Source organism: Tamandua tetradactyla, chromosome 3 (genome assembly GCF_023851605.1).
Source record: "Tamandua tetradactyla isolate mTamTet1 chromosome 3, mTamTet1.pri, whole genome shotgun sequence".
NCBI lineage: Eukaryota > Metazoa > Chordata > Mammalia > Pilosa > Myrmecophagidae > Tamandua > Tamandua tetradactyla.
In genome coordinates, this window is record NC_135329.1 from 112,901,826 (window position 1) to 112,916,327 (window position 14,502).

General features: G+C 37.2%; 1 protein-coding gene across 2 annotated transcripts in view; it reads left to right on the plus strand.

The window, feature by feature from the left end:
* The window catches only part of ARHGAP15 (Rho GTPase activating protein 15), a 612,447-nt gene that overhangs the window by 29,261 nt on the left and 568,684 nt on the right, over nucleotides 1-14,502 (plus strand). For both annotated transcript variants that reach the window (XM_077153695.1, XM_077153696.1), the window contains exon 2: nucleotides 2,620-2,797. In XM_077153695.1, coding sequence (XP_077009810.1) covers nucleotides 2,633-2,797 — 165 coding nt within the window. In that variant the 5' untranslated portion in view covers nucleotides 2,620-2,632. The remainder of the gene's footprint in view (nucleotides 1-2,619; nucleotides 2,798-14,502) is intronic.

Here is a 14,502-nt window from a genome sequence, read left to right on the forward strand (position 1 = left end):
TACATTTTTGACAGTTATATAATAATTTTGAATTTATTCTAGTTAAATATAGAGATAGGATCCTTTATGACTACATTAGTGACTAAATTCGTGTAGACCCATAAAAAGAAAAATATAAGCAAAATAATATGGTTAAGGAATTCCTAAAACATTTTTCCCTTTAAACAACTTTGTGAAGTAGAAACAAATTTCAAATATTTAAATGTACAATTTGATCACTTTGGGCACATATACACACTTGTGAGGCCATCATCACAATCAAGATAACGAACATATATATCACCCCCCATCCATCGTTCTCAGTGAAATCCACCTCTCCTCCATCTTGTCCCTAAGCAGTCACTGGTCAATTTTCTAGAACTGTAAGTTAATTTGATTTTCACAGCTTTGTATAAGGAACATCATACAATAGTTACTTTTTTTGGCTTTGATTATTTAACTCATGTTAATAAATTTTAGAGTGATCCATGTTGTTGCATGTATCAATAGTCCTTTACTTTTTATTGTTGAGTGGCATGTCATCACATAAATAAATTTGTTTTACATTTGTCTATTGGTGGACATCTCTGTCCCCTTTTCAGAACGAAAAATGCACTCTCCCAGCTTTTTTTGCCTTGAGCAAATTAATGAATCTCTCTTATCCTCATTTTTCTCCTCTATAAAAAGGGATTGATTTCCCTCCTAGAACATCAACTAGTTCCATCCCCCCAAACCATACTATTGACAGCCCCTTCCAACATGAAAAAGCTAGAATTGGCATAGCCCAGATACCCCTAAAGAGTGAAAGAAAGATCAAAGGTGACAGTGGAGTTTTACAGGGAAGGTTGGACTTAACAAATGAATATGAGTGCTGAATCAGTATACTGATATTTCTTTTGGCCTCCAGTACCTTGGAGCAGCTAGAAGTAAAAAGCTAAAATTGTGGCATTATAACCCACACCAAAGTCTGAAATCTATTCTACAACTAATTGTTGCAATGTACTTTGAAATGTATTGCTTTTATGTATATATGTTATTTAAAGAGAAGGAGGTGTATAACAGAGAAGACAGGATTTAACAATTATGACTGCTGAATCATTATATTGATATTTCTGTTGGTCTCCAGTGTCTTGGAGCAGCTAGAAGAAAAAACAAAAAAATCACAGAGCTTTAACCAATACTAAACCTTAAAATCTGTTCTATAACTACTTGTTGAAATGTACTTTGGAAATTAAAAAATAAAAGATGAGTTTAATCTTATAGGATCCATAAGGATTAAACTACCTGACACATTGCGTAGTACATAGTAAATACGCAATAAATATTAACTTCCTTCCTAAAGTGTCATTCATTTGCCTTACTGGTATCAATTATGAAGAATATTTTCTTCCTATTAAAATGGGTTTTTTTCCTTTTCTAATCATTTTAGTACCCACCTAGATTGACCATTACAATGATTCCAATGCCATTGTATGCCCAACAACATGGTGGGAACAAAACGGTTGGTTCCCTAAAATAAAACACTTTTTTCTAATTGTGTTGGTACCTGTAACTAACTGGTCACAATTGTGTGATCTTATGTACACATGCCCAATTCCAGCTATAGAGTGGCTATGTAGGCAAGACTTGGAGGCAACCACTAGGCTAGCAGGCTGTGGCTGCTAGAGGGTTAGCAGTCATGTTTGCATCACAAACATGCCATTTTTAATGAGATGACATATTCATTTGAGGGGCTGGTTGAAGGGACATTTGAAATGATTATGGATTTGGGGAAGCAGCTAGAGACCTCCTAGTGTACCCACTGAATGCTGTCATAGTTTAGTTCTCTTCATCTTCTTTTTCCAAATTATTGCTTCCTCACCACTGCTCCTTTGAAATCTCACACACTGAATTCTTCTACTTAAATCAGGCTCCTTTTAATAAAGCAAACAAATAAATAAACAGGGCTGGTTTTCTCCTTCTTCATAAATATTTGTCCAACCATGTTATTCAGTCTAGGTCTCTTGGCATGTGGCGCTGGATAAAGGAATTTTAATTCCCCCCGTGGGTACTGTGAGTGGGAGTGGGCATAGGACTGAGCCCTTTACTAAATGAAGCCAAGATGTCATGTCTGATAAATAATGGGACCCGTTTTTTTGCTCTGATGACAGTTCTACTTGAGTAAATTTGTCCTTATTCACATAAGTTTTTGGTCACTGCAAGAGATGCTGGTGGCAGCGCAAGTGTTAGTGGTGGGGCGGGGGAGCAGGCAACGGTTCAGCGGAGTTGTGAATAAAACAAATGTGCAACCTAAAGATGATTAGTTGGCAGCATCATTTCTCCATAAGGAGATCTGTATCATATTATTTGCCATTTGGGGTTTCTCAAGGATATTAGGAACTGCACAGATTATTGGCATGCTGCCTATCAACTTTTCAAGTCCCCTGGTCTGTAGGGTATACTAGCCACATATAGAGGCCCTGATTGATAAAAGCCACCACCACGTAAGTGTCTTTTCTTCACCATTAGAGAGGTGGACCCTCTTTTATTTATTTCATGTTTATTTACTAATGATTGATAGGCATGTTTACTCCACCAAGAATTTTTCGTGGAAAAGCAAATATTTCAAATAACCTAGTGCTTTTGTATTCCTTTTATCAGGATAGCATTTACTATGCAGAAACCTACAAACTCTGATACCTCTGTGGAAACACTGAATTCCACCCGTCAGAACACGGGAGCCGTGCAAATGAGAATCAAAAACGCCAACAGCCACCACGACAGGCTGAGCCAAAGTAAATCCATGATCCTCACCGATGTGGGGAAGGTCGCTGAACCCGTAAGTCAAATACCCCAACCTCCTTATCATTCAGAATTTTGTTCCACAACAACAAACAAAAAGGCTAATTAGCCTTGTTTTATTTGTTTTCCTAATGTGCAGGAGAAAAGTGTTTTTGTCATGCATTTTAACTTGCCTACTTATAGTCATAATAATATCCCCAGTTGCAAGAGAAGAGCTGGGCTTAATCCAGAGTGATAAAATGGATTTGGAGCTAGACTGAAGAGCACCTTTGACTCATTTTAAGGGCCTCAACTATCATGCTTCAGTGTCATAAAAATAATGAGGTTATGCTAGCATGTGGTGTTTGTACTTCCAAATACAGTACATCACTTAGAAAAGCCAGAGGCTAAAATTAGCTAAGAATGAACAGGGGTGGGGAAAAAAATCTTAAAAAAAAAAAAAAAAAAAGAAGAAGAAGAAAATCTCTTCCTTAAAATCTCTCAATGATATGCGATACTGGAGATGAGATTGGATTTGGAATGGGCTTACATGATGGGAGCGGTGTGCCGATTTCAGGTTTGGAGAGGAAGCCATTTTGTCACGATAATGTGTCATTAGGAAGATTTGAAATAAAATAGTTAGAGATGAACTCTATTGCCAATTGTGTCCCTGCCCCTGCTCGCATCCTGAGCCACTAAATGCACTGATTGCGATGAGTCTCCTCTGGTTAATTTTCTTCCATAATGGTGGTAACTTGCAGCTGAGGCCATAGGATGTTACAAAATTATTTATGCAATGTTAGCCACTCTTTTGGACCCCAGATCTATTTTGTTTCTCGCAGTGAGAGCAAGAGCAAGAAATCGGTTAGCTGGGACCGGCTGTGAGTCGCAGTCACCCCACAGAAACATGTGAGCTATTAATTGCGGGCTCTGTTAATATCGTAGGGGCCTATGAAATATTCAGCTCCCTAACTGAGTTATTAAATGAGATAAACTTGCTGAGTAGCATGTTACTGATTATATTTAGTTCCCATTTTTCACTCGAATTTCAGCTGCAAAATGAACCCTCAGGAATCTCAGGAGCTTGAGAAATATATGATTTTAATCATTCTTTCTTCAGGTGTCATAGATTGAGCATTAGGACACTAGTAATTGTATATTGGGAGTGAGCAATCCATCCCTGGATAAGGTAACTAATGAGAGATTCCTTTTCCTTTATTTACTTTTTCATTGAAAAGTATTGTCTGTTGGGAGGCCCAGCACTGCTAGCCTGAATTTGCTCTTAAAACAGCTAAAATGTTCCTCAACTATGAACTTGAGACAGTAGTTAGAGTAAATTATTGGAATCTCTATAATGTATTATCAGAAAGAACTGTACCTTTGAAAAAGTTTAAAAGTTAAGTATATTTAATGATGCCTAACATATTTTATTGGCTGTGTTTAACAAAAGGCACTATGCCGCAGTTGTTTTTGACAAGCATGAAAACATCACAGCATGAGACTGCAAAAGGAATTATGGAGAGAAATTACAAGTGATCCATCTCTCAATGAATTATCCACCTCAATAGCCCGCAGAACTCAGCTACCAATTAACACCTACTTTATTACATGTTGGGATGTACTTAATAACTTTCATGTGTTTATGCACTATTACCTTGACTGATGCCTCTTGTACAATTAGGCATAATTGGCATATCAATATGCAAAAGTTAAAAGGATTAACCCTCTTAAAACTAATGAGCATTTCTGTATCCAGCTGCTAAATGAGACAAAATTAGCATTTTTCACTTTTGGGTAGGATTTTATCATGCAGTTTCTCATTGTTGATATTACCTTGTTACATAACTTTAGTTTGGGGGGTTGTATGCTGGACTGTTAGAGAATAAGAGTTTTCCAAAGTTAAATTAGCTATAATTGTCCCAGCTTTTGTTTCCGCATTCTTAGCCTGGGCAATATGTATTCCTTGACAAGGAACAAAAATAAAAGTTACTTTTGGTTATGTGTGCTCAGTGCATAATTATATAAAAGGGATATTTTAGGGAGGATATGTCATTTCACCGAGAAAACTTGGCTCGGAGATGCTGTATTGAAAGCTTGCCATGGCACTAATTTTCTTTCTGTCTCAGTTCTTTTCATCTCTTTTTTCCATGCACAATTTTCTGACTAGATACTGACAGAATGTAAAGTATTTTGGCATATTTATTCAAACAAGCCTGTTAAAGTTATCTGCTCAAGCTAAACTAAGAACTTGATTTTTCAGAAGCTGAGGGGTGGGGTGAGGTCAAGAGGGGAGAGACTGAATTTATGAGAAGTGGGAGGAGACGGAAGTTAAGAATGTATACGCATGTTCACATATAGTGTGATTTGTTGTCAAAGAGACACGCATATTTAATCTATGCAGAATATTTAATACTACTTGTTCTCTAGCACAACCGTTATCCGAATATAATATGGACTTGCAGTAGAATCTGATAATTATAGGAATAATGAATTGATTGATTACAAAACTGATAACATGTTCTAGGGTCAAATCAATGATACGATTTTGTCATGAATTCCTACACGCCTCTTTTTTATTTTGCTCAATTAAAAATGTTTTTGATATTACTGTGAACTCAGAACGCAATATAAAACTGTCTTATATATGCCACAGGAGCCTACATATTTGGTATCTTGAATAAAGGAGCATGTTGAAATCCCAATATAAACATTTATTTGTCCCTTAGCTATGCAAACACAGGTGAATTTACTTTTTAAATTAACGATTTTGATTACCTAAAGACTGCAGGGAAATTATGCAGTAAAATAGGTATTGATACTCCATTAGTATTTTATTGGTGGTATGCACCATTTTCTTTACCCACTAAATAATCATTTTTATTTGGTTAATAAGGTCAATGTCTTTTCAAGATTCAAAGAGACTATTTTGCTGCATGGGAAATGTTGGAGAGCTGGGAAGTTTGGACTGAAGACCCTGTGGTTAGCAAAAAAATCTCCTCTCTGTAAGAGAGAGGTGGAGCATCAGAATGAGACCTCTTAAAGGTGGACTGTTTTTTTTTCCCTGAATGTGCTAAGCAGAGAAGCAGACGGCTCATTGCGTGAAATGGGGGCAGGTGAAATGTGCCTCTTTAAGGGCTAAAAAGGCTAATGAGAAATCCAACAAAGAGCTAATGCAAAAGGTTTAATGTTTGCTTTGATGTTATTTATGACAGGGACACTCCAGCATACTAGACACTTTAGAATAGATATTAATGAAGAGTTTAAATAGCCCAAATTTGGAAACTGCAGACATAGGGTTTAGCAGGCGGGAGCCGTTTTGGCATTTAATGCTGGTTTCTTAAGCAGCAATATGTATGAGTATTTACCATTTTCATCTTGTAAACCCCACAGAAGTGCCTGACTTCATTCGTGGCCATCATGAATAGGGAAATATCTTTTTAGCGGTGTTCAGAAAAAGACTTAATTCGAAACATTCCTAAACATTGATAGTTAACATAGAAGACTTTTTTTTGCTTCCATTAACAATCTGTGCTGGTTCATTTTTCTTTTTAATACATTATAGGAAAACAGATAAAACAATTTTCTTTTGTTTCGTACTTCTGTGATTATAGGATACTTGCCAAAGTTGTGGCTAGCCAAAAAAGGCAGACATAAAAAATTACTACTAAAAATATAAGCCTTCTGTTTAGCAGAGTTTTTGAGAAATATTATGAGATTGTAGGGCTTGTCCATGTTTACTTCAAATCAAGCTTATAGTTAGGTTGGAGGCTTTGTTTGTATAAATTGTCCTGAAGTGGATCCTGATATTTAATTAAAATGACACTAAATCACATTGAATTGATAAGACTTGGCATCTCAAACAAAGGTAATTGCCCGTATTGGTTTTGTACAAAAATAGCACTGCTTGGAAAATGTGCAGCCAACACAGACTGTCAACTCCATTTATAGATCAATATGTGAAACCATTGATCAGGCAGGCATGTGTAACAGTAACACTTTGCATTTATTTGTTGTTTTTATACCACATTAAGGCTTACAGGATTATAGGCTTCCTAAATATTTTGACTTCCCCATAAATATATGATCTGTTGCATGTTAATTAAATGAGAGTCTGCAGCCATTTCTAAAATTGTTTTTAGTTTGATGATTTCCTTTTATTGCTGTGGATCGGATGATCTGAAAATGGATTAGTTTCCTTCTGCATAAAGATTATTAAAGCTTATTTTAATGTGTCCTATTTTGTGTAAGATATGGCTGTCTTTTTGCTTTGAAAAATGTAGATACAGACAATTATTTTCTCTTAGTGAGTGGCTGATCTTTTTTTCTTTTTTTTTATTAACTGGGCATTCTCAGTGCTCAGGGTAGAATTATTTCCTGACATATTTTGTACACCCTGTAGATAACGGGTCTTCTTGATTTACCCTGATAGAATTGGATTTTTTCTTTTCTTATTATTTCCTCTGTAGTGCAGGCATCTAATCAAACATTATGTAGAAAATAAACTGATCATCTCAATTAAATTCTAGACACACACAAATATAATCTGAATTCTATTTTTCTGATTCGAGAACAAGCCTTATGAACTGTTCTTAACGCTGCCTTCTGCAGTTATATCTTTCTTATCTCATCAGTGTAAGGACAGTGTTTTGTTCCTAATCTTTATTGGACTATTGTGGATGACATTTGTGAGCCATTTTGGTTTATAAGGAAAAGCTGGAGGACAGTGGAGTGAGACTCTCCATAGATCCAAGCCTCAGATATGACTACGCAATAATGCGTCTTCCACTGCAATTTTCTTTGCCACTGAGAGGTCAATTTTGTTGAGAAATCCTTTTATATCCTCTATATACATTAGGAGTGCTACTTTCAAGACAGTATTTGGCTTTACATACAATATTAAAATACAGAAGAAACAAAATTCAGAAACAAAAAAACATTATGTGAAATTCAGGGGTTACCTAAGGTAACTGGTCTGCGATAACTTGCAATCCTGCTGTAGAGCAGACAGAAAAGTTTATTAGCTGGAATTGTGACTTTTACATCAGATGTCCCTGGGGTGGGGGTGGGGGTGGGGCAAAAACAATTCAAAAACCACCCGAGATTGCTTCCCTTACTCTTGCCATCCTCTATCATCTCACGCTGTGAAAATCTTTAGCTGTGTTTACCAAGCACAAATTGGACTCGCCCAAAGGTTCAGAAAGTTGACGACGTCATTGTAGAGCTTGCACTTCAAATAATGAACCGGGGCTCTGGCATTCGCGAACGTGGCTGTGCAGTTTCCATTTTAACTTGAGCATAGCTAAATTTGTGTGTAATCTCCTACTGATTGAACATGGCGCTGAATGTACATGAGGTACTTTTTTTTTTTAAAGTTAGTCCTCTGATTACTAATTTGAATCCAAAACTCTAACCTTGTTAGCATCTGGACTTATTTCCATAATAACAACCCCTTCAGAACCTACAAAGTAATGAATAATTGACAACAAATGAAATGTTTTGATAGTTGTCGGCACAAAGCATGTTTAATGTTTTGTGTTGCTTCCTAGCTAATTATGTAGATGACACATTTGTCAGACCTTGACTGCCATTAGAAACGTGTTTCCAGAGGGGAGAAAAACAGGCTATTCATAGAGTAATTAACTAGAATGCTCAATGACCTGTGAGAGATTCAAATCGCTGCCAGTTCAGACATTGTTTTGTTACAGAAGCAGAGGGGTAATTAAAATTCCAAATTACAGTCCTATGATGGAGCATTTGTTTGTTGACAGTATACTCTTACTCTAGTTTGTTAATTCTTTTTTAAATTGCTTCTAATCCATTTTATAGCTTTAGGAGTTCCATCTTTGAATTTACTGACAACTAATATTATGGTAAATTGTACTTCAATGGAGTACTGCGGGCCTCGCAGTTCCAGTGGAACACAAGGAGGGTGGGATAAAAATAGCTCTTTCAGTAAACCTTGGTATCAGGTGCTGTCAGCGGGAACCCGGCTAACCTGGAACGTCTTGTTAAACATTCTGTTCCCAATTCTGTATGGGGGGAAATGCTCTGATTAAAGTACAGAGGTAAATAGAAAAGCACGAACAACTCAAAAGAAGGAAGAAGCCTAATTGTCCAACAAGAAATGATTGATGAAAGTGTTCTATTAAGAGGAGTGAGAGCTAAGGAAGATCTGGGGAACCATGCGGTGTTGAGTGGTGTGGGGGCTCAACGCGGAGGATCTAAGTCGACAGGGAAAGCTCCCAGAGAACACACAGAGCGGCATGTTTTACCCCAGCAACTTCCATCTCAGGTCAAAAGCACACCGCGGAGTAATGGATATCCCCCATAATTTTTTTTTGCAAGCACATGGTGGGATAGTGGACAAATGCAGGGTGCTAAACAGTCTGCAAAACTTCCACACAAAGAGAAACATTTATTTAGGTTGCTGAAAGTGAGAATATAGTTTTATTAAAAAGATCTGACAGAAGTCACACGGGGGTTGGTGCAGGCGAGCTGACAGCGGCATCCAGTGAGCGCTGATTATCCCGAAGTCACTGTCAGCTAGGATTGATTTTCACTTTCTCCGTTTATGTAACGGTTCCTGTAATACAGCTGACCCCGAATCACGTTACCTTGTCATTTCTCTGCACGGATCAGGAAAAGATGAGCTGAAAATAGCTAGACACTGACCTTGAACTTGCCAGAAAAGTGAGTAGTGACAGTGGGGTTTTTCTGTGGTTCATGTACAAAGATTAAGGCGAACTGTTCCTCTGTTGAGTTCACTATAGCAGCACAAGGGGGCAGAGCAGTACTAGAGATTACAGGTAAAATACGTCGTACACCAGCATGTAAAGACTCGAAAACACCGAGCTGGAGCCAGAGGTCTCATTTTTACATCTTATTGTAGACATAAAGGAGAATTACTGATGAATCAAAATCTCGGGTCCCCTGATGATCATAATCAGTAATCTAAAAGTGTACATTCTAATTTAAAAAGGCTACTATACTCTGCATGGCAACAATCATGCTTTTCCACTAAATTATTTGGAGCATCTCTTATTTAATTCATATACTACTCTTCACTCTTAAAGTAACTTTGGAAAATAGTTGATACGATTAAGAGAATTTTATGACAGACTCCCAAGGTGATATGTGTCCTTTTATAGACAATTGCTTTAGAAGGTGGGAGCAATTTTTTAATGCTTATTAAATATATATTTTTAAAAACACAAAAATTAGAGTCAGAGAGTGTTATCTGTTTATGCACACCTATCGATAGGTAAAATGTGTGCCAGAAAATGGCATTTGATCTTCATTCATGTTTCTCTATACTTTATACGTTTTCTCATTTTACTACTCTTTTCAAATTTCAAATATGTTCTTTAATGCATCAGCATTATAATCATGATCATTCTTAAGCACAATATGTTGAATGTCGCCCTTTGCTTTCTAGGACTTAGTGAAGCTAAATTCATTGCTGTCGTGATGCTGAATGTTTCTCATAACTGGCACTCTGTCCGCATGCAGAGAACCTGCCAAGTGAAGCAGGGAACTGAAGCAGGTTGAGAAACAGAAGACTCAATTATCCTCTAGGTTGTAAGTGCCTTATGTGACAGCACAGCAGCATCCTTGCATGTATGACGGCACCTAATAGCATTTTTGCAACCTTCACGCTAACTAGCTCCTTTCTTGCTTGCATGTACTGGATTCTCTCTGTCTCTCTGTCTCTGTTCTGTCTCTCTCTCTCTCCATCTCTATCTCTTTCTCCATTCACAAACATACACACATTTTCAAATTCCAGAAAAAAAAACCACGTACATAAATTTACAAATACATATATTTACAACCTGAATTATTAAGAAAGCCTCAATACTCCTCTTCTGTAGATTTAATTCAGGATAAATCAACAATGTGAGATGTAAGAAAAAAGTAGAATGCCAATATGTTCCAAGGATGGAAATCATTCTGTTGCCAAGAAAAAGGCTGAAAAAATTCAGAATACTTTTGTCATCACAGAAATCTGTAATACCTAGTTTTGGGCTTCAGGTAAAAGAGAATGCCTTCGTGCTTCAAGCATACATCCTTTGATTTGGATGTGGGGTAAGGGCTGTGATGGATTTACAGTTACAAAAATTGCATGTCTAAAAACGATGCATTTGAAGGCAATATGAGGAACAGTTGCATTCCTTTATAGTCATGCAATCTACTTTGCATTGCCGCTCCTCAAAGCGTGCAGAAGACCGCTAGCTTGCTTGCCCTCTCCTAGGTGGGAAGCCCATCTCTAAATGGTTGATTAGCCTCTATTTCTGAGGTCAAGGCAGACATAAAGGTGTTGCTGGTAAAACATTTCCCCAGAGAATTTTTTCTCCTCCCTCCCTTCAGTGGGTAAGGCTTTTAATAAGGGACTCCAGTCCCTGATGTGTTCAGATTCGGTTTATTGTCGCCATCTGTTTAATTACCCTCTCAGGTTTGTGTTGGGAAGCATGAAAGTATTTTACCCAGCCTTTGAATCCCTGTGTTCCAAAGGAGATGTGGGTAAAGTACATGTCAGTGTTCAAAGAGTGTATTAAAAACTGATAAGCAGAATCATCTCCAAACAATAATATAAGGATAAAGCATTATTTTTACTATTAGTGGATGTTGCAAGTAATTAACAAATGTTCTTCAAGAATGAATGCCACCTCCTTTACATGCCATCTCATATGCTTCTCTTTTGAGGTGATGAAATGTGATTCCCATTCACTTTCAATGCAGTGGCAGTAAGTTTATAGGGGTAGAGATACAGAATTTAACCTGTAGCGGGATGTTTGGATGTCATGTATCAAGCAGGTTTAAGGATGTGTTAAAATTTAAAGAGAAATCATATACTCAAAAATAAGGACAGAATTTTGGGCAGAAGATGAAAAAATCCAGAGGAAGTTCAGAGTTTCTTTCTTCCTCCTCTTCCTTCTTCTTTTTGACCTTTATTACATTACATCCTTTTTTGTTTCCTGGGGAAGCCCCAGCATGTTTCCAGTGGTCTATATTGTCACCACTATATGTGGTGTATGTTTCCAAATATAAATACCTTTGATAACAAAAATTACACTTGATCATCAGTTTAAGTCCAAATTATTTTATATACCAGTATGTGGGTGAGATAAAAATAATATAAAAATAAACAAGCCATTTTTGAGTGTTTGCATATCAAAATGTTCTAGAGATCTGACAGGGGACATTGAAATTCAAAAAGAAATAATTGAAGTGTTTTTACTTCCTAATGCAAACAAAGAAGATAAATAGCTACTAATGTTTCATTTTCTGTTTATCACTTAGGAGGTTCTTTCAATAAATGAATTTTTTTTTTGGACTTTCACTATAATGTTAGATTGTGTATGTTTGAAAGTGTTCAGAATTGATAGTCTTTGTGTAAGTGCCCTTCCACATTACAATAATAGTAAACAAAATGTGGGGTTATTTTTTTTATCCATTTCTGCAGGAAAGCAGTGCTGCTCTTCTCTTATGCTCTTATGTTATCTCAATGAAGGAAGAGCGGTAGTGATGACACCAAACTTCCCTCCACTACTTTTGGGGAACTGACCAGTCTTCTTTCCCACAGGGTAAAAGAAGGCTGTGGTTTTCATATTTCCAATGAGAAGGGACATGTGTCTCCTTGCATTGAATTGTCTTATATCATATCATGTAGCATAAAGTGACCCAACAGAGGAAGACAGGAAAACAAAGTGACAGTTTTGTTTGCTCTAATATAAACTCCAACATCAAAACACAGGGGCACATCTTAGAGCCTACTGCAGATCATACAAATTAAATAGCAAGAGCTGATATTGTGTGCTTTAACCAGATGTGTGCAAGTCATATGCTACAATCAGAAGCAAAACTTTAATGAACAAATACAAACCGAGTCTAACTATCACTATTTTTAGAATCCACGAGGAAGTGAATCTTGGCTGATAGTTGACAATACATCATGCACTCTGGTCTTACCTATTGATCACAGCCTGACAATGGGTAACCTTTCGTGGCAACTTCCTCTTTTACCGTGAATTATTGACAGAGCTAATGCCAATAACAAGTGATAAAATAGACAGGAAATAAGTTTACATTCCTGCATGCGCTGTCCTTAACCTACTTGCTTTTAATATTGTACTTAAAGAAAAGAAAGAATGAAATGTCTTCTGTATTATCTTGAAAATACTAATGCATTCACTTTCACGTTCCCTAAAATTTTTAACAACATCTTTGTAATTCTACCACACCACAGTGGTGTATAAAGCCCTATATTTTAGGGATCATTATTGTTACTTTCACCTTCATGTCCTCTAGGCCTCGTAGTTTATAGCTCCTAGGAAATGGTTCTCTGACAGTGTGCCCTGAGGTCCCTGAATTAATGACCCTCTGTTTTCCAAGTAAGCCCTTGGAGCCATCTCAGCTCTTCCTCTGCATGTGTCCCTCTAAGAGATCCCAGTAGAAATTGGAGGAGCAGTTTGTCTTAGTTGGCCAGGGCTGCTGTATGAAAGCGCCACAGACTGGTTGGCTGAAACCATGAGGAATATATTCATAGAGTTTTGGAGGCTAAAAGTCAAAATCCAGATGTCAGCAGGATCCTGCTTTCTCTGAACTCTCTAGCACCCTAGTGGAGCCTTGTTGACAATCCATAGTTTATTCTCTGCGTCCATCCCATGGCCATCTGCCTTCTTCTGTATCCTACATTGTCCAAATTTCCTCTGCTTATAAGGACTCCAGTCACGTTGGATTAAGGCCCAGCCTGATTCAGTTTGATCTCATCTTAAAAGGAACTTCAATATCCTGTTTACAACTGAGTTCGCATCCACCACCCTAGAGCTTAGGACCTGAACCTATCTCTGTAGGGGACATGATTTAATCCATAAAACTGGTCATCTGATTTTCTTTCTTCCCTTCCTTCTTTCTTTCTCTCTCTCTTTCTTTCTTTCTCTCAAGATATTTATTGATGCTATTTCAAGACTGTTTGAGAGGTGGGTATACAAAACAGTCTCTTGCACTCTGGGAGATTACATCCAAGTGAGGTAGATTCTTTATCTTTGTACAGCCCAGTCTCTGCCTGGCTTGCTAGATACCATCATCATCATCATCATCATCATCATCATCACCATCACTGTTGCCTTCATCACTGCCACCACCTCTGCACTATTGCCACTAGTGCTAGCATTGTGTATCTTGCACAGTGTCACAAATATTGTACACTATGTTTGACCATGGTCTGTGAAATGAGAACATCACTCCCTCTTCACTTCCTGTAGGATGTATTTCTGTGGGTTGTGAATCACAAACGACATGCTATTTGCCCTTTTTTTTTTTAACATGGGCAGGCACCAGGAATTAAATATCAGCCCTTTTTTAATGCAGTTTTATTGAGTTATATAATCATACAAAGTATACACTCAATGGCTCACAGTGTCTCCATATAGCTGTGAATTAATCATCACAATAGATTTTTGAATATTTTATTACTCCAAAAGCATAAGAATAAGAATAAAATTTAAAATTAGAGTAAAAAAGAATATCCCCTGGGTGGGCACCTGCCATGCTAGAGACCTGGGTTTGATTCCCAGTGCCTGCCCAGGTGAAAAAAAAAAAAAGAGACTACCCCAGCTTCCCATGCCCCTTATCCCCCCTATTATTTATATATTTTTTATCTTTATTTTTGTACTTATCTGCCCATACAGTGGATAAAGGGAATGTCAGTCACAAAATTTTCCTAATCATATGATCACACTATAAAAGCTATGTAGTTGTACAATC